The following is a 21,818-nucleotide window of genomic DNA, read 5'->3' on the forward strand; positions in this document are numbered from 1 at the left end:
CTCTGTGCCTCAGTTTCTACTGTAGAACAGAGATATTCACAGTAACTTCTCCAGAGAGTTATAGTGAAGATTAAATAAATACCTGAAAAGCACTTAGACTAGTACCTGGTACAAACTCTTAGCTATTATAACTACTAATTCATATGTTCCATACATACCTCTTAGCAACATAATTACAATTAATCATTCATTCAACACAAGTATATACAATGTCCACTATAAAACAGACACTACCTAGAAGCTGGGAATACAAAAACAAACGAAATTCCACCCTAGACCATTAACCCTAGAAGTAACTGAAAAGGTTGTAACAGATCTGGTCCCCCAAAAGATTCTAGGTCCAGATGAAATTACAGGTAACTTTTACCAAACCTTTAAGGAATAGATAATTCCTTATTTAAACTATTCCCAAGCCTAAGAACAAAGCAAGATTTCCCAGTTCATTTTATCAAACTAATACAACCGTGATACCCAAACTTGATAAAGATAACACAAGAAAATTACCAGCTCCCTTATGAATCAATGCAAAAATCCTAAAAAAGATTAGGAAGAAATCAACTCCAATAGTGTATTAAAAGATTAACACTCCTTGACAAAGTAGTTTTTATTCGAAGACTGTTGAATTCAAACTGTTGGTTCAACGTGATAAAATCAATTAGTTAATATAATGCATTAATTGTTTGAAGAAGAAAAACTATAAGGGTCATTTTCATAGGACTGCAAAGGTCATTTGATAAAATCACTAGTCATCCTCAATTAAAAGCTCATAATAAATTAGGAATAAAATAAACCTTTCTTAATGTGATAGGAACCATATTAGGAACCAAAAGTGAATATGCTTAATAAAGAAACACTAATTCACTCTCATTTAAGTCAGGAAGAAGATAAAGATGGCTACACTTAGAGAACTTTGTTTTGATAATATAGTTAATGCAACAGATAAGAAAAAATAATGAGGCATAAACATAGGGGAAAAATACAAGCAATATTTGTATCAATCAATTGATACACCTGCTAATCTAGAAACCTTAGAGAACAAAATGAAAAACTATTAGAGCTAATAAGAGAATTCAATTAAGTAGCACGGGGCTGGGTAACAATCTATCTAATAATCAGTTTAAAATTAAGTGAAACCATAAAACTTTACTGAATAACATAAAAAAAGAACCAAACAAATTGAGATATGAGCCATGGGCCTAGATGAGAAGTTTCAATATTATAAAAAGTACCAACTGTCCCCAAATTAATATGAACTTCCAATCAAAATCCCAATGGGATGGGAGAGAGGTCAGAGATTGACAAATTGCATTTAAAATTCATTTGAAAGAGTAAATGTAAGAGAAGCATCCAAAAATTTTTGCAAAGGAACAATAACGAAGTGGACTTTCACTGCTAGCTATCAAATCATACTATAAAATTATAGAAAGTAAATCAGTAAGACATAGGCACAGGAGTACACAATTAAGATCAGACCATAACAGAGAATCCAGATAGAGATGAATATGAAACTCTATATATAACAAAGGTAACATTTCGAATCAGGTGGATTATTCAATAAATGAGAGGGGACAGACCCTTAACTCAAAAAATACACAAGAATAATACACTCACCACCAGACGTGTGGGCACAAAACACAAGCCAAGCCAGAGATCCTCCCTGGGAGTTGACAGATGCACATATCCTCTGGGATGAATGCTCTAATGTTCTTATAAACTTGGAACTACCATCAGCTACCTTTCATTTTACACAGGAGAGCTATCTAATAATGATGCCAACAAAGAGAGAGACAGATGAAGATAACATACTGATTGACCACCTAGATCCATCTAAGAACATCTAATTTACATCCGTGGTTCTTAATATTGTCCCTACACAGCAACTTAGGAATCCAAGGAGATGGTTTTGCTAGTTACAGTAAATAGGGTAGTACCATTTGTATTTAGTAGCAAGGAAAGAGCAGTGCTAGTCACCCTGCAAAGAAATGGGAGGAAAGCCAGGACCAAAAAGGAACTGTCCTCCAGCATGCATAATTTTTAAACATCCTGCCTGGACGTTCACTTGGGGAACATCTGTCTATAATTAACTGAGCCTAAACTCAACTCCATTCTACACAAAGTATTTCCAACTTGGTTTTAATATATACTGAATTAATTAATTAATTTATTTATTTATGGCTGCATTGGGTCTTCGTTGCTGTGCGCGGGCTTTCTCTAGTTGCAGCGAGTGGTGAGCGGTGGCTACTCTTCGTTGCAAATCAAAACTACAATGAAGTATCACCTCACACCAGTCAGAATGGCCATCACCAAAAAATCTACAAACAATAAATGCTGGAGAGGATCTGGAGAAAAGGGAACCCTCTTGCACTGTTAGTGGGAATGTAAATTGATACAGCCACTATGGAGAACAGTATGGAGGTTCCTTAAAAAAATAAAAATAGAACTACCATATGACCCAGCAATCCCACTACTGGGCATATACCCTGAGAAAACCATAATTCAAAAAGAGTCATGTACCACAATGTTCATTGCAGCACTATTTACAATAGCCAGGACATGGAAGCAACCTAAGTGTCTATCGACAGATGAATGGATAAAGATGCAGCACATATATACAATGGAATATTACTCAGCCATAAAAATGAAACAAAATTGAGTTATTTGTAGTGAGGTGGATGGACCTAGAGTCTGTCATACAGAGTGAAGTGAGTCAGAAAGAGAAAAACAAATACAGTATGCTAACACATATATATGGAATCTAAAAAAAAAAAAAAAAAAAAGGTTCTGAAGAACCTAGGGGCAGGACAGGAATAAAGATGCAGACGTAGAGAATGGACTTGAGGACATGGGGAGTGGGAAGGGTAAGCTGGGACGAAGAGAGTGGCATGGACATATACACACTATCAAATGTAAAATAGATAGCTAGTGGGAAGCAGCCGCATAGCACAGGGAGATCAGCTGGGTGCTTTGTGACCACCTAGAGGGGTGGGGTAGGGAGGGTGGGAGGGAGACACAAAAGGGAGGAGATATGGGGATATATGTATATGTATAGCTGATTCACTTTGTTATAAAGCAGAAACTAACACACTATTGTAAAGCAATTATACTCCAATAAAGATGTTAAAAAAAAAATAGACACAGAGGTGATCCAGATACTGAAGTTACCAAAAAAGGGCTTTAAATTAACTATGACTAGTATGTTCAAATAAAGATGGAGAATATCACCAAAGAATCTGAATCCATACAGCAATCAAATTGAAATTTTAGAAATGAAAATCATCATATCTGAAATAAGGAATTCCTTTGATAGGTTTAACAGTAGATCAAAAACAGCAGAAGATAAGACTAATGATACTGAAGGTGGGTCAATAGAAAATACCCAAAATGAAGTACAGAGAAAAAAAGAATTAAAAATACGGAAAGATAGATTCTCATAGACATACAAAAATATATAAATAAGGAGGAGTGTTCAATGCACTATAGTTTATAATGATGAAAAAAGAAAATCTAAAAGCTCTCCAATGTTCATCATTAGGGAATTGTCTAAATTAATTACCAGACATTCATAAGATGGAATTCTATTCATGTGTTTAAATGCGACAGATCTGGCAGGTCTATAAGTAACGACATGGAAAGTTCGACAAAATATCCTGCTATGTGAAGAAAATTAGATAATAAAGATATCTAATTAGATATTGTCCCTACCCCCGTGGAGCAGTGAGAAAAAACTACAACAGGTATAAACGGGTACGTAAATTGGATTTTTTATTTTCCATATAAACACAGCAAAATCCATTTTTACACATCTCTAATGGTTGGCTATTTTCTTCCTAAGTGTGTACTTAGAATGAAAATATAATATCTGACATTTTCTGATCCTACAGCAGGAAGTAGTCTCTACTTAAGTGGAAAAAAAAAAACCAAACAAACAGCTAATGACTATACAGTCAATAATGTTTACACAGATAATACTGTGAAGTTTCTTTTCACAGCACATCTAAATAAGTGTAACAGAAGGACCCTATGGGGCCTTCCTGGGACAGACCCCACCATGTCCTCTGCCTGTCTCTTGTCTCTAGAAAAACTTTAGAATAAAATTAATCAGAGAAATGGGAAAATACAGAAGCAAAGGAAAGCAGTCAAACAAAACCAAACAATAGTTTAGTCGTTAAACAAAGTCAAGGACCTTTAGTTCCTCTTCAAGGGCTACAGATAATATTCTGAGCCATAGCTTTTGAGCTGTTTTGCAGATACTGAAACCCATACCAGGTGGAAGAAGTTAACTACATGATGACCAGACTGTAGCCATGACATAAGCTGCTCCATCTTAACAATTCTGAGAACTGGCCTCAAGGAAATGGGAATAAACCAACCCTGGAACTGAAGATTAACTGTGCTTAAAACAATCATGATGCTGATCAGATCACCACATGACCAACTTCAAGATGACTGTTGGAGCTGACTGTGCTGTTCTGCACATAGGCCCCTCCCTCCACCTATACAGCCCTGAAACTCCCCTTTCAAAGCTCTTGCCCCCTGATCAGAAGCAGGAGAGTTGACCTTTGAACACAAGTCTGCCTTCTCCCCAGGTTGCCAGCCTCCTAAATAAAGCAACCTTTCCCTTCCTACCAACACTGGTCTCTCAAGTACTGGCTTTTGAAAGGCAAGCAGCTGAACCTGAGTTTGGTAACACAGGTAAAAAAAAAAACGTAGGTCCATTTAAAGAAAACATTAAATAATAATAATGATGATGACAGAGAGGAAAAAATTCATCAATACAGTACTTAAATGACTAAAACGCAGAAAACACTGATTTAGAGCCAAAATCACTGAGTTCATGACATCCACAAAAAAGGGGTCAGGGAGGGGTGCCCATGGTTAATATATTTTACAAGCAATAGGATTAAAATCTTCAGAAGATTGCTATAACATCGTTTAATATAAAATAATGAAATAACATGCCACTTATTCTATTAGCTGAAGTAGCTAATAAAATAGCTAATTAGCAGACACTGACAGGCTGACCCCAATCCATTCTCAACAGCCTTCTCCCTTGCCACCTCCTACTACAAAGGACAGAAAAGCTAAATCCATGCTCTCCTAGCTTTCTTTACAGCTGAGTGTGGGGAGCATGTGACAAAGTGCCCAGGGAATAGAATTTTCCAGGCAGGAAGTGAAGAGGTGGAAGTGGAGCAGTGAAAAAGATGTTCCTTTCCTTCAAAATATGGGACAAATAAACTGGTGCTATCCCTTTCCCCTTTCTTCCTGCCTGAAGTCCTAAGGCAGTAAGCATGAGGGAAAGACCAAGAGAATCACAGAGATCCAACCCTAACATGGTTGACACACTGAACTAATTTGCTGTGACCTACCTACAGACTTGTTATGTGTAAGAAAAAAAAAAGCTTGTTTGAGCCATCATTAAATCAGGTTATTTGTTGCTTGCATGTTACTAAGGTAATATGATTATCAGTAAAGGACATGTGAGAAAAGGAAGCTCATGTCTTTCTCCCACTCTTACTATCAGTTAAAGAGACAATGTAGTAGCAGAACAGACCACAATTTCCCATGGTATGAAAAGGCAAAGCAACCAAGGAGAACTGATTCAAGCTAATATCTTCACATTGATATTTTATTAGTCTGGCAAGGAATTTTTGAGCAAAACGTTTTAAAATTTGACCCCTGTCTTCTTTAACTGTACATGGCCCAGCTCAACGGCTCTGTGAGAAGAGTGTATACAGCCTAGTGCCTAAAAAATCCTAGGCATTTGGTAAATGCTAGTCACCTACGTCTCTAGTAGATTGCAGACAGGACATATGGCTGCCTAACCGCATTCATATTGTTTTTAAGCATTCAAACAGTAGAACTGACAAATTAGGGTAAATCTCCCTGTTCTTATTTGACAACTAAAAAAAAAATCTTCTTGAAAGATTTTATTTCCATTAAAGGAAACGCAGCAGAAGCTCCATTTGTCCAACTGGCAAGAAATTATCAGCTAATAATCAGAGAAACACAGGATGATCACTTTACTTAGATGTCCCAACTCTCTTATTAATTTAAGGGCTGTGAACAAGGGCTGCTACCTAAAATGCTTAGATCCAATTTCTCTGGCCAAATTGAGATTATTTGATCATCAAAATGAATAATGATTAAAACAAAATGCATGAGTCTGGGCTAAAATAAGTAGACAGATAAGGTAGGGCAGGGAGAGAGAAAAACTTTATTTTTTTTAACAACAGATTGTCTAATAGCTGTAGAAAGAATCAAAGAAATAGAAAATCATTATTGTATAGCCATTATAGTAATAATTCAGGCAAGAATCATCAATGGAGTCTAATATCATTAGGTAAAAAGCTATTAGAGAACCAGATATTTACTCAATCTCCAAGTATCACCTCAGATTATATATTAATTACAAAAGAGAAAGGGCACCTTTATAAGAAAAATTTGGCAGGCACTGCCTTAACCAAATGGTCAAACTTAACATCACCCATGAGTCAAGCTGACATCATGTGCACCCTCTGTTGTGATACACCGAGAAGGATACATCATTTATTTTGTATTCTTGCTCAGATATTTAATCTGAATGAAGAAACAACCAGACAAATCCAAATTAATGGACATCTTGCAAAAACCCCAAAAAACAAAAAACTTGTCTTGACTCTTCAAACTAAGGAAGGTCATGTGTGGGTTTTCCAGCTGGCAGCACGAACTAGACCCCCAGCCACAAGCAAGCATTAACCACCAGACATGTAAGCAAATAAGCCTGCAAATTCCAGTCAAGTCTTCAGCTTTAAGTCTTCTAGCTGTGGTCCCAGACATCATACAGCAAAGACAAACTATTTCCCCATACCCTATCCAAACTACTGACCCAAAGAAACGGTGAGAGAGAATACATGATTATTACTGTTTTAAGTCACCAAGTTTTAGAGTAACCTGTTATGCAATAATAGATAACTAACAGAGGCTCTACTAAGGCAGAATCTCAATTTTCCTCAATAATACCTACCTCATAGGGTTACTGGGAACATTAAATGGGCTAATGAATGTCAAGCCTGGCACAGTATGTATTCTTCATGAATGCTACCTAGTATTAAAATAACTTCAATTTGTGTAGTTAGAAGTATGAATAGAAGAATGCATAAGGTGCTTTGGGGAAGCACAAAAGAAGAGCGTTTGATACAGTCCTGGGGGTCATGGGAGGCTTCCTAAATTCAGCGAAGGACTGATTAATTGGGTTAAAAAAGCAGTAGAGGTACTTCTGCCAGAGAAAACAGATTAAGAAAACATATAGAAGCATGAAACAGTATGGCATATGTAGAAAACTACAAGTTTCGTATTGGTAGAATAAAAAAAAAGCAAGAAGTGACCAGAAACAAGGCTACAGAAGTCGGGAGAGTTCAAAACCTCTATAAAGAGGGCCTTGTATATGAAGTTATAGACCCCATGACAACGGATTTTAAGGCAGGAAGTGATACAGATCTGAACACTGAGGCACATAATCCTGCAAGGGTAATATGGGAGTAAATTTAAGAATGATAAAGCTTTGAAGGAGGCTAATGCAATAGTGCAGGCAAACAAGAAAAGATGTAGATATGAACTAGGGGGAAAATGGCTGGACAAAATGGGAGTTGAGAAATAGGAAAAAAAAATCAGAAAGACTTAATGTTTGATTGGATGTGTATATGAGCTGGATGAGACAAAGAAAAGATTCTAGATTAATGCCTAGGTAGAGAGTGGTACTTCCAATCAAAATCAGAAATAAAGAAAAAGGATCAGGTCTGGAAGAAAAGAGTTTGGTTTCCATTTTTGTGAGTTTGTAGTACCTATGGAACATCCAAATAGAAATGTCTAACAAGAGGTTATACATTCAAATCTTAAATTAGGGAGAAAAGTCAAAAAGAAATATAGATTTGGGAGTGTTTGTATACAGGTAATTATTAGAACTGTGAGAGAACCTAATAACGGCCAGAAAACGCTTACAGAGCAGTATTCTCAACCAGAGACAATTTTGCTCCCCCAGGGGAACATCTGGCAATATCTGGAGACATTTTTGGTTGTCATAACTTTGGGGGAGGGGGGGTTGGTTACTGCATGTAGTAGGTAGAGGCCAGGGATGCTGCTAAACATCCTACAACATACAGGAGAGCCCTACAGAACAAAATTATCCAGCCAAAATGTCAACAGTCCCAAAGTTAAGAAACCTTGTTGAAGGGTAAGAAGAAAACCAAAATGAAGGAAACACCTTAGGAAAACAAATATACAGAAATACTATCCACAAGAAGGAGAAGTCAGAAAATAGGTAAGTCAAGAAAATATACTATCATGGAAGTCACAGAAGTAGAGAATTTCTAGAGGGAAGAAAAAGACCAAAAATGTTGAATTCAGTGAATTGGACCCATGCGATAAAAATTTTAAAGTATCCACTGGGTATGTAACCAGAATAGAAGGTCACCAGGGATTTTAGTGAAAAAAGGGCCAGACTATAGGAGCAGAAGCATAATAAGAGATGAGAAAGTACATAAAATAAACATAGGCTCCCCTTAAGAAATCTTATTCAAAGGGGAAGGAAATAAGATTAGGCAGTAACTAAAGCAGTGGTTCTCAACGCTGGCTACAATCAGAATAACCGAAGGAGCTTTTAAAAATTACAAATGCTTGGACCTCACCCAGAATAATTAAATCAGAATCCCTGGGGGTATGGCCCAGGTATCTGTATTCTAAAAAATATCCTCAGTGACACTAATGTATAGCCAAAATTGAAAACCACAGAGCTAAAGGAGGAGGGAGAGGTATAAGGGGACGGGGCAGGGAGCAGTAAAGGGGGAAAAGAGAACAGGGAGAAGAAAATGAATGAAACAAAATCCCAAAAGAAATAGGTACATGGGCTGATGGAGTTGCTTTGAAAAAAAGAAAGGATACCTCATCTCAGGAGACTGGAAGGAAAAATAAATACTGATGTCAAAGAAATTGGGCACAGGGATTTGGGGAGTTCATGCCTAAAGTCCTAATTTTTATAATGAAGAATACAAATAAGCTGCTGAGAATCATCTACTAGATAGGAAATTCAGAGACTGAAATGTAGTGATCGTTCAAAATATTTGCAGAGGGAAATGCAAATTAAAAGCACTGACAGTTTAATGGAGATTAAATGCCCTTTACCAGCTGCAGGGGCACCAGTGGGCACATTTATATGATTTTCCTCCAGCAGTACTTATCCATTGCCAAGTAAAGGAGCATGGAAAAGTGGACCACAGCACTGACTGGCAGTTTAGCGGGTGGGAGAAAAAGCACAGGATGTAAAAGTTTAGATGAACTGTAGTTGAGGAGTTCAACAACAGGGTCCAAGCCAGGTAGTAAAGGGAAAGTAATACAGATACAGTTTAAATGGCACAGGAAATGATGGATTTACCTCTGAGCACCATAAGTTATTAAAAGTCTAAGATATCATTGGCTTTTGTCCTAGACAATCCCATTAAATCAGACTTCCCATAGCCTATAATTGTCCTAAGAAAGACTGTCTGCAACTAACTTTGAAATTTACAAAATATAAGACGAACTAATGGACAAATCAATGGATAGATATGTGATAACATAAGTATAGTAAAATATTAATAGTAAAATCTAGGTGTGTGGAGGGGAGGGGAGTGTAGACTCTAGAACAGCAGTGTCCAATAGGACTTTCTGAGATGATGGAAATGTTTATAACCTGTGCTGTGAAATATGGTGTCTACTCGATATCTGTGGCTACTGAGCACTTGAAAAGTGGTGAGTGTGACTGAGGAATTTTGAGTCTTTTGAACTTTTAATTAATTTAAATTGATATAACCGCATGTGGCTAGCAGCTGCTATCTCAGTGCAGCACAAGATGCATATATCCCTGGGTTCAAGTCCTAGATTCACCATTGATCCAAGTTACCTTACTTCTCTGAGTCTTTGTTTATTCTTATATAAAATGAGAATAGCAACAATACCTACCATTTTATATGGATTAAATGAGATAAGAGAAAAAGCATGAAGCACAATCCTATGCATACAGCAAACACTTAGAAAAATCAGTGTTTATTATTCCTACTAAAAGGGATCCATGAGATCAAGTAGCACCATCTGTTTTGCTTACCATTATATCCCCAGTATCCAGTACAAGTGTCCCAGCATAAAAGACACTCAATAAATATTTGTTGCATGAATGTTTTGCAGAAGACTATATCATTATTAAATTTCATATTAAGTCCATTGCCCTAATCTATTGAGGTCTTTTTGAATCCTAATGTCATCCAATATATCTGCTATCCCTTTCAGTATCTTCTGAAGTTTTGACAAACATATCACTGATATATTAATCTGAAATATTAATAAAAATATTAACCAGAGACCTATATCATTAGTTTTATCATCCGTCAGTTTATCATCAGTAAATTATACTAGTTGAGTATAGACACTCAATTTAGCTTCATTTTCATTCTGTATATATATCCCCATCTTGTCCACAAAGGTAATAAGTATGAAAACCTTATAAAGATTAGGTTATGTCAATATGTCCTTCATTGAAACTACCCTTTAAAAGAACTTAAATAACAACTTTGCACTCACCTTTCAAAAGCAGGGGATCTATCAGGACGAGTACTTCCTCGAGATCTGTATCTTTGAGTCACTGACAGCCGTGGCGGCCGACTTGGTCCCCAGAAGTCAGTGTGAGTTTGGTGACCCCTCTCATTGGCTCTATTATCTTGGTCCAGTAGACTGCTACTTAGAAAGGGTCTAAAATCTTGGAAAAACATCGTGGGGTCCAAATGGTCCCAGAACTAGTAAAAACCAGAAATAAAGCACATGTTACTGGTTTTAAGAAAAGGAGAAAGAGGAAACAGGAAGAAGAAATACTGAAAAAAGAGAGGATTAACTTTTAACACTTCAAAATTCAGCAGTTCCGAATTAAAGAAATGTATGCTTCTCCAATTTCATGGAGGAGAAAAGAGAAGTCTTTCAAGTATATGCACAGGGGGAAAAATTTATATACCAAGAAACTACTTCCTTCATATAGAAACAAGCCAGGACTTCCCTGGTGGCGCAGTGGTTAAGAATCCGCCTGCAAACGCAGGGGACACGGGTTCGAGCCCTGCTCTGGGAAGATCCCACATGCCACGGAGCAACTAAGCCCAGGAGCCACAACTACTGAGCCTGCACTCTAGAGCCCGCGAGCCACAACTACTGAGCCTGCGTGCTGCAACTACTGAAGCCCATGTGCCTAGAGCCCGTGCTGCGCAACAAGAGAAGCCACTGCAATGAGAAGCCCGCGCACTGCAACAAAGAGTAGCTGCCGCTCACCGCAACTAGATAAAGCCCGCAACGCAGCAATGAAGACCCAACGCTGCCAAAAATAAATTAATTAATTTAAAAATAAAAAAAGAAACAAGCCAATGTCTGGACCTTAACACTGAGCTCAGATCCACATGCCTCTGACCAGTTTCCCATACTAAAAATAAAAACTTGAGCCAAAGGTGATCATGAACTTCTGTCCTAAGCATAGTCAACCATCTAGATCAACATTACAACCTTGTGTTTTGTAACAATGACATCCACATTTCCACCATAGAATAAAGATTAAACAAAATGGATGTATTTATACACTTGTAAAAAAAAAAGGCAGCATCACCACAAAGTGAAGACACGTGTCTATAAAATACTTAACTTATAGAAGGTTCATCAGAAAGCTGTGGCAAAGCTGTGACAAAGCAGTGTAAGAATGCCTGATAAGACTATTCTATTGTACACACTTTTTACTAAAAGGGTCTTGGTGGGGGTAGTGTTTGTTGGGTTTGGCCAAGGAATCACTAAACAAAGAGTAAATGGAAAAAAAACAAATTACATCTGAAATAATTTAAATTTTATTTATCTGTTTATCCATCCACCTGTTGACAGGCATTTGGGTTGTTTCTAATTTTTTATTATTACAAATAGTTGCTATGAACAATTATGTACATATCTTAGAGGAGTGGAATGGCTGAATCATATGGCTGATGTATTTTTATCTTTTTTAAAAAACAGCTAGCCTGTTTTCTAAAGTGGTTGTACCATTTTTACATTCAATTTCAGTTGCTCCATAGCCTCACCAAAAGTTAATATTGTCAGTCTTAAATTTTAACCATGCTGTAAGTGGTATAGTGGTATTTCATTTTGGTGGTTTTTATTTTTTGGCCATGCCACGCGGCATGTGGGATATTAGTTCCCCAACCAGGGACTGAACCCATGCCCTCTGCAGTGGAAGCAGAGTCCTGACCACTGGACCACCAAAGAATCTCCTCATTGTGGTTTTAGTTTGCAATTCCCTAATGACTAATGATGTTGAGCATTTTTTTTTTTTGCCATCTATATATCTTCTTTGGTGAAGTAGATTGTTCAAATCTTTTGCCATTTTCTGAAACTGGGTTGTTTTCTCATTATTCCATTTTAAAAGGTCTCTACATAGCCTGGATACAAGTTTTTTTTTTAAATAAATTTATTTATTTATTCATTTTATTTTTGGCTACATTGGGTCTCTAGAAAATAAATTTATTTGTTCAATAAATTAAGGAAAATTAGAATAGTTTTTTAAAAAGAATAAGAAGCACTAGAATGACTACCAGGAGCAGTGGATATTGAAAGAAAAATAAAAACAGTGCTCATCCTCAAATCAGCTCACGGATGCCTGGAATATAAGGCTCAAAAATAAAAGGAAATTAAGAGGTTTATAATATGCTGGCTGGGAAAGAAAGGACTCTCAGAACAAATCTCAAGACTATGGGTGAGGGGTTTCCCTGGTGGCATGGTGGTTGAGAATCCGCCTGCCAATGTAGGGGACCCGGGTTCAAGACCTGGTCCAGGAAGATCCCTCAGGCTGCAAAGCAACTAAGCCCGTGTGCCACAACTACTGAGCCTACACACTAGAGCCCGCGAGCCACAACTACTGAGCCCACGTGCCACAACTACTGAGCCCACGTGCCACAACTACTGAAGCCCGCACACACCTAGAGCCCATGCTCCGCAACAAGAGAAGCCACAGCAATGAGAAGCCCGCGCACTGCCACCAAGAGTAGCCTCCGCTCGCAGCCACTAGAGAAAGCCCACGCACAGCAACGAAGGCCCAACGTAGCCAAAAATAAATTTTTTTATAAAAGGCTATGGGTGACTATGGCAAATTCCTAAATTTTATAAAAATAGAGTATTCAAATGTCATTCACAAAGAAAAAAATACGATGTCCAATGCCCACCCACCCCCCAAAATGTAAACACTCTGCCATAAACAATCTCTTGAAAGGCACCTTTTCCCAAATGAGTTTAAATTTAGAGGCTATGGACTCTGGTCAACTGGCAGTCACTGAACAAAAAACTGGCAAGGCTGACACCAAGACTGTTTTCTGTTTCACTCTTCTTCCTTCAGCTACCATTGAGTTTATGTTATGATCTTTGCTTGGCAACAGTATTACTGGTGTGAACTTAGTCACGAATGACATAAACATAGTTATTCTTTGAACAACTGTTGAAGAGCTCAGGAGTTTTACTTGATATTTCCAAATGGACTGGATGTGAAGTAGGCAGCACTGTGAAATGAGCTATTTTAACCCTTCATACTAAAAAGTGAGACAGATGAAAGATTTGGTTGAGTTAATTCAACCTTTAAGATCCCATCCAGGCTGCAGCTGCTCAAAGAACCCAAACTCTACCTGGCATTTGAGTACAAGCCCTCTGGCTGAGACTGGGAAGAACAGCAAACAGGTAAAGGATGATTTACTTGGTAAAGGAAAGTTAAAGGTTTGAAATGTTTGACTTCTTTTCACTAGGTTTAATCATTTAAAATTACCATCTTTGTAGGTCAAAAACAGTAGAATATCAACACTTTTATTTATTGTAGTTCAATTTAATTTAACTTTATGTTGTTCTTGATTATTTCAGAGCTTTCTCCACAGGTCCCAGGAGCACACACAAAAGAGCATGAGCTGGTAATGGAGAGAACCTTCATGAAGGTGGAAGTAAAACTGCCCTCAAAGCCTACTGATCTCCTCCCCTAACTACCAGAGGTACTAGTCCCAATCCCCTGCTAACTATAGACTTAAATTACTAAACCCAAAGGGGAGGAGGGAGGAATCAGAGCTTTCATGTTCACCTCTGACCTCTTCATTCATTCCTCATTACTCCTCCCTACCAGAGGAGTGATGCATCTGATTGGTGAGTGGCAAAAGTTTTTGCTAATTAGCAAAAGTTCTGCTAATTCGCATTTCTCCAATGGATGGAGTTCATTTATAAGGAGGCTGCATAAATGCAAAAGAAGTGGTTCTGAGTATTTGTGCCTGCTCAGCAGCCTCTGATTCTCAAGTGGGTCATCCTGTGCAGACTTAGGATGTTCATTTGGCCACAGATCAACTGTGCTCTCCATTTGGCTGAATAAAAACTAAATCTTTATTTCCATCTGCCTGGCGTCTATGTTTTATTTCTCAGTATGTTCTGGACGCTCAGATGGAGGGAAGAGGTATGATCAATTATCAACCATCACATATAACCAGACAGGTTTTAACACAGGATAACAGTTTAATATAGCACAGGCATGAAATAATATGAAGTCATAAAATATATAATTCTTATAACTATGAAGAGATAAGAAAAAAGATTTATGACATAATCCTAAGTAAATTTTAAAAATCAGAAATACAATACAGTATATCCTATGATTATATCTGAAAAGTTATGAAGCATGAATGTGAGAAATGGAAAGTATTAAAAATAAATAAATAAATAAAGTAAAAATAAGGTAATGAGAATATGGAAGATTTTTCATTTTTAAAAAATCTTCTTAATGTTGTTACAATATTTTTCAGTATCTATGCCTCAAGACAAAACCTGAAAGGAAATGTATGGAGAAAGGGGGCTCTTAGTAGAGCGGGACTCCAGATGCTTTTTAATACCTTTTTTATTGCCCATTGTAATGTTGCATATGTAGCAAAACAAACTTTATTTAAATAAATATAAATCAGACTGCTCAGAGTACCCTGCCTTCTTGCACACCTGGGAGTTCTTTTCCTAGAAAGCCATCTATCTTATTTTCTGCTAATCTGAGGCAGCAGCTACAGCCGCTCTTGCACTGAAGTGATAAAACTGAGGTAAGTTGAGACCTTCCGATCAGATGTCTCACTGGCACCAGGTCATGGTCAGAAGCTTTCAAGTAGTCAATGAAACCCCTCAGATAGCCATGGGCTCCATTCCCCAGGTTATCAACAGGAACCTCAGTATAGCTATGTCCTCTCTCTATACAAACTGCTAGCAACATTTCTAGATTCACTCTCCACTGACCCTCACACATCACTCACAGTTCCCATTTAACTGGCAACACTCCTCCATCCTCATACACCCTCCCTATCTCCCCCACCCCAGACCCAATTCAGAAAAAAAAATCAATACCAATTATATGAGAAATTTTGCTTGGACTAAGCCTCTTCTGATATATCTAGTATTTTAAGAATTCAGCTATTAGTAAATGCTAATTAAGAAAATAACCTCTTCATTGTACAAGCAACTCTGGCTGAAGAAAAACAGAGCAAAATTGAGCATAAGCCTTTGCTGAAATTACCAACTGAAATATAGAAAAGAAAAATAGCTTTCGTTTCCACACATAATTTTCCTTTTATTGACTGACTGATTGATTGATTGACTGATTTTTGGCTGCATTGGGTCTTCATTGCTGCGCATGGACTTTTTCTAGTTGCAGTGAGTGAGAGCTACTCTTCGTTGCGGTGCGTGGGCTTCTTATTGCGGTGGCTTCTCTTGTTACAGACCACGGGCTATAGGCGCGCGGGCTTCAGTAGTTGTGGCACACGGACTCAGTAGTTGTGGCTCACGGGCTCTAGAGCGCAGGCTCGGTAGTTGTAGCGCACGGGCTTAGTTGCTCTGCGGCATGTGGGATCTTCCTGGACCAGGGCTCGAACCCATGTCCCCTGCATTGGCAGGCGGATTCTTAACCACTGTGCCACCAGGGAAGCCCTCTCCACACATAATTTTCTTTCTAAGTTTTTCCTCCAGGGACATGGGTATAAGACCTTATGGCCTATGAATACTATCTTGCGATAGCATTTCTCACCTCTTTGCTTATCTAAATTCCACATACCCTTTAAGGCTCTAGTACTTGAAGCCTTGTTTTACCTTCTCCATGAAGGAGTTTTACCTTCTCCATGAAGTCTTAATAATGGGTAAAATTTATTAAGCGCTCACTATATGGCAGGCACACTGGCCCACACACCTGGCATGTATCAACTCACCTAATCCTCATGACAACCCTCTGAGGTAGGTATTATTATTTTCCCCAACTTATAAAGGAGAACACAGAGGCACAGAGAAATTCTAAGTAATTCTGCCCAGGTTACCTAGTCAGTAAGCAGTAGACCCAGGGTTTAAACTCAGGCAGTCTGGATCTGTGCATATCACTATGTCATTTGACCTCTTTCCTAAAGATTTTAGTCTTCCCAAAGACTGCAGCCCACCTAATCTCTCCCTTCTACTGTACTTGTTACATCCCCATAATAAGTTTATTATACTCTCTGTACACACTTGTTTTCATATCTGTTTCATATGTTTGCACTTGTTCCTCAAATAAATTATAAGTTCCTTGCTGGCAAGGCAACCATAACATTTGCTTCTTGCTCCTACTTCTAGCAGAGTGCTGGAAGTGCACTAAACATATACTTCTTAGATGATTTTTTTAAATCCCTGACAACTTCTACAGTATTAAAAGAAAATACTTTTTTTTTCTATTTTTTAAGTGCAAAATATCGTTTAAAAAGGAGAAAACTGAAATATTCAGGCATGATGACAAGGGAAAACTGGGCATAATCATGCCCTTGCTACAAACCCTTAAGAACATGAAGTCACAGGCTATGACTAAGCAAAATTACTTCAACACCTGAAGGATAACTTATGCAGTCAGTGTCAGATTTAGCATTACTGAAGTTAGGAAACTGACTATATATATTTATTTTTCTTCTGAATGCATCTTCTCCTGGTGAGTCATATCTATAAAACTGACAGACCAATGTATTTCCATCTCCTAAAAGAGAACTAACACTTAAGGAAAATCAGATGAAGTCTCTTCTGATGCATATGCATAACCAGTAAGTGAAAATCTGTGTAATCAGGAATAGCATACACAAGGAAAAAAATTACTAAAACCGGAAAGGCTTCCAGGCCTGGTTAGCAGAATCAATTTTAAGTAATATTTTTCCATCCACCAAAATAAGAAAGTGGGAGTTCAAAGACATAATCTGTCTTGAATCACACTAATCAACCCATGTACCAAGGCAGTTCAGAGTTAAGCAAAAAGCTGAATGTTGGATATTAAGAAGTACCACAGGGGCTTCCCTGGTGGCGCGGTGGTTGACAGTACGCCTGCCGATGCAGGGGACTCGGGTTCGTGCCCCAGTCTGGGAAGATCCCACATGCCGCGGAGCGGCTGGGCCTGTGAGCCATGGCCGCTGAGCCTGCGCGTCCGAAGCCTGTGCTCCGCAACGGGAGAGGCCACAACAGGGAGAGGCCCGCGTATCACAAAAAAAAAAAAAAAAAAAAAAAAAAAAAAGTAGTACCACAGACCATAAGTAGAAGAAAATACCTTAATAAAACAGGACTGTTACCCAAAAATTTCATTAAGTTTCTTGACTATAAATCTAACAACGGAAAAATCTGGGGAGCTGGGAATTCCCTGGCGGTCCAGTGGTTAGGACTTGGCGCTTTCACTGCCAGGGCCCAGGTTCAATCCCTGGTTGAGGAACTAAGATCCAGCAAGCTGAGCAGCAAGTCCAAAAAAATTTTTTTAAAAACCTGGGAGCTACAGGTCTTAAGATGATTTTCAGAGGATAAAGGAGAGAAGCTTAGGGTTTTATGGGTTTCTTATTGAATACCAGTTTTCAAATACACTGCAAATACAGTTTTAATTTATACACAAATAACTACCAAAAAGTTTTGCTAGTTCTTCAGGTACTTGAACTATCACCAAAAAAGGCTAATGTGATCCTGAAACACAAAGAAATTCTGATTATGGGATTTAAGGGTTTTTTTTTCTTTTAGCATCTGTTAGCTTTCTAGAGCTAACCAAGCTGTGCGGCAATAGGAGCAAAAGCAAACCAGTGTTTTTTGTAGGCAGAGCTGGTCTGTCCCTTGTGAGGTAACAGTCTCTAAATGCTAATAAACAAAGAGTACTTAATGCCACTTAAAATTGTACACTTAAATTGTACACTTAAAAATGGTTAAAATGGTCCAAAAAAACCAGATTTTAAGTCAATGGATTAAATGAAAAAGAAAATTACTGCGTTTAATTTAAAATGGTCTTCAAGGATACAGATTAATGTCTTATTTTCAAATCCTAGTTAAGATTATTTTTCCCAAAAAATACGGATGCTGCATTATATAAAGAACTGGAAATTAATTGTAGGTCCCATCTTGAGACCTGGAAGGCAAGCAAATATCTTATCCTTAATCTAGCCCTGAAATTCCAATTACAAACTACCACAATCATTAAAGGTAATCTCTAGAAACCAGTACCTCTGTGTAAAATCATAGACTGTGCCTCATTGTGACTTCAATTACAACTCATCCTGGCCTGTTCTTTACTTGACTGTCAGACCATTAAGAGTCTGCAACACTGTTATTTAAAAAACAATACAAGCTTTTTATTCTCACACCATATACACAATATAGAAGCAGAAAACAGAACTGAAAACACCACGAGGTTTCAAATATAGCACAGCTCTCTCCTAATCAAAGGTTTACTAAAAGTAACATGCCAAAGCCCCAACTATTGAACACAAATCTTTCTAAGACTACTCTTGCCCATATTTTTCTTATACATTCTGATGTTTTGCTGCACTGGGAAGTGAAAATCTGTCATGGTTTTAACACCCACCCACTATCTAAAGAATCCATACAGCCAACGGAAAACTTACCTCTGCAAAATGTGTTGATGTGCTGCTGCCACCACCTAAAAAACTGAAGAGAAAAAGCAATGAGTAGTGATTCTATTCCCAGGAACAAGCTTCCCTCCTGGAAGCTAAATATAGAATGGTACAATGAGAGCAAATCCCAATAAGGAAAAATAACTCATCCCAACATGACACCCTCAAAGGAAATTATGAAGAACTGGCATGTGGATTAATCTATGAAAAATATTATAACAAACTACAAAATCAAGGGTAAGCCAAATGAAAAATTGGGGAGAGGGCTTCCCTGGTGGTGCAGTAGTTAAAAATCTGCCTGCCAATGCAGGGGACACAGGTTTAAGCGCTGGTCCAGGAAGATCCCACATGCTGCAGAGCAACTAAGCCCGTGCGCCACAACTACTGAGCCAGCACTCTAGAGCCCGCGAGCCACAACTACTGAAGCCTGCGCGCCTAGAGCCTATGCTCCGCAACAAGAGAAGACACTGCAATGAGAAGCCCGCACACCACAACGAAGAGTAGCCGCCGCTCACTGCAACTACAGAAAGCCCGCACACAGCAACGAAGACCCAACCAGCCAAAAATCAATAAGATAAATAAATTTTAAAAAAAATTGGGGAGAGAGACTATCACAGAGAAGGAAGAAGGATCCACAGCCAGCAATGCAGCTCAAATCTGAGCAAAGGAAGAAAAACATCTATTCTCAGAAGCTAAGAAATAAAACAAGATTCTCAAAATAATATTTCATTAAAAAACCATTTAACCACCAGATGAAAACAACATTTGAAACTATTGGGAATGATTAAATGTAGTAATGCAAGGGGTCTGATACTATATTTAGCACCTTACAAAAGGGCTCAATAAATATTTTTTCTTCTTCTGATAGCTTATCCTATTCTATGATTATCCTACCCACCCTTCAGGGCCCATCCTCCATTAAGTCTTTTCTAAACTCACCAACCAAACAAGACTCCTCCACACCCCTCTGCACTGACTTTGATTCTAAATTCAACCTTTTATTATAAATATCTAGGGCTTCCCTGGTGGCACAGTGGTTGAGAGTCCGTCTGCTGATGCAGGGGACACGGATTCGTGCCCCAGTCCGGGAAGATCCCACATGCCGCGGAGCAGCTGGGCCCGTGAGCCATGGCCGCTGAGCCTGCGCGTCCGGAGCCTGTGCTCCACAATGGGAGAGGCCACAGCAGTGAGAGGCCCACATACCGCAAAAAAAATAAAAAATAAAATATCTAGAATTTTCCTCATCCATTTCTACTTGTTCCCCTCCTTTCATAAACATAAATTCAGAGGGTAAAGGCTGTATTTTATTAATACCACAAATATATGTGTTTATTATGTATCAGCCATTATACAGAGCACTCACCACTTGTGAAAACCCTGCTTTACCATATCCTATATTGATGACTGGAAAGTAAAAGTTGTTGAATTAATATCACATGTATAAAACTATTCCCAAAGACTGGGGAAAAATATTTGATCCCACTGTCCCCACGAAATCTGCAAAGAAGAGAGGAAACTGGCTAACACACTTTGGCGGAAACGGGATGGAAAGTATCACAAGATCTGCTGGATATCACTTTTACTTCAAGAGACACACACATGTGCACCAAAGTACACACACTAGCACACAAGCATGCACACACTCACCTCAATGAAATAAAGTCCACAAACTATTATAAATAATTTTCATTTTCAGAATTACAATACCAATCCAGGCACTGCACTCAGCTCATTGAAGAAACAAACACACTCCAGTTAGTCTGGAACCAAAAGTGAAAAAACGAGGCTAATGCCATTCTCTACGTCATCATTCTCAGGCCTTATTCTCTAATTAGAAACCATTTAACAACTGTATTTGCTTCAGAAGTTAAAACATCTTTTGTAAAAAACACTTCAAATGTAGAACAAGCCCAAAAGTACCAGTACATCTATGCTAAATAAATAACTGAACTACCACTATGTATCCATTTTATTACTCAAGCCTAGATAGGCTTCCAGGGCTCCTTCCTGACTTTACCATACAGTTTCAAGAATTCAAACATCTTTGGTAATTAAAGCTATCAACTCTATCTTTTGGGCTTCTTCTCCCCCTGAAACTCCCTCAGCATTCCCTTTCCTTAAAATTCCTTTGCATTTTAAGAATGATAAGGCTAATCATAGAGAAGGGATAATAACAACCACAACATTCTGAGAAATGTTACAAAGCTTAAGAAAACTTACAAGATGCCCCTCTAGCTGAAATGTCTAATAGCAAATGGAACCCATTATCCAGTATTTACATAAGGACTTGCTCTCATTAATTTTTACCATCCACTACTTACTACTGTAATTGCTAAGTATTCAAATAAGCAAATGTTTATGAACTTTATAGAAGGGAATACCATGCTACATCTAAGACTGATTCTAAGACAAAGATTTCTTCAACTATTTAAAACACTGATATTTCAAAAGACATAATCTTTGCATTTGAATATCTGGTACCAATAGCACCTGTACAGGACAACCTTTGACTTACAAAGGCACAAAGAAAAGAATTAAGTCAAATGAGAGCAGGAGCCATAGAATTCATAGTTCCCCGCTAGAAAAGATTCATCCTGCAGTTACTCACAAACCTCATTTATAACCATACTTTGTATACAGGGCTAAAGAAAGCAGGATTAGTATTTAAAAACTTTGAAAAAATCGCCCCCCAACAACCAATATGCTCTTCATTCAATGCATGCAGAGCATACCTGCTTGAAATAAGTATTAGATGCAATTATAATAGCACAAATAAAAAGATATCCCAAGTTAGCATGCCATCCACGCAAAATTGCTAATTTTGCTATCAAGCTAATCTTTATAGATTTAGAACTGGTA

The 21,818-nt window shown here is 38.0% G+C and overlaps 1 protein-coding gene across 2 annotated transcripts in view; it reads right to left on the minus strand.

Moving 5' to 3' along the window:
• Nucleotides 1–21,818, minus strand: part of RNF115 (ring finger protein 115) — a 58,731-nt gene that overhangs the window by 17,782 nt on the left and 19,131 nt on the right. For both annotated transcript variants that reach the window (XM_079902737.1, XM_079902738.1), the window contains exons 3-4: nucleotides 18,951–18,993; nucleotides 10,588–10,799 (exon numbers count right to left, since the gene is read on the minus strand). In XM_079902737.1, the coding sequence (XP_079758863.1) occupies nucleotides 10,588–10,799; nucleotides 18,951–18,993 (255 nt within the window). The remainder of the gene's footprint in view (nucleotides 1–10,587; nucleotides 10,800–18,950; nucleotides 18,994–21,818) is intronic.

This window comes from Stenella coeruleoalba (genome assembly GCF_951394435.1).
Source record: "Stenella coeruleoalba genome assembly, chromosome: 1".
NCBI classification, from domain to species: domain Eukaryota; kingdom Metazoa; phylum Chordata; class Mammalia; order Artiodactyla; family Delphinidae; genus Stenella; species Stenella coeruleoalba.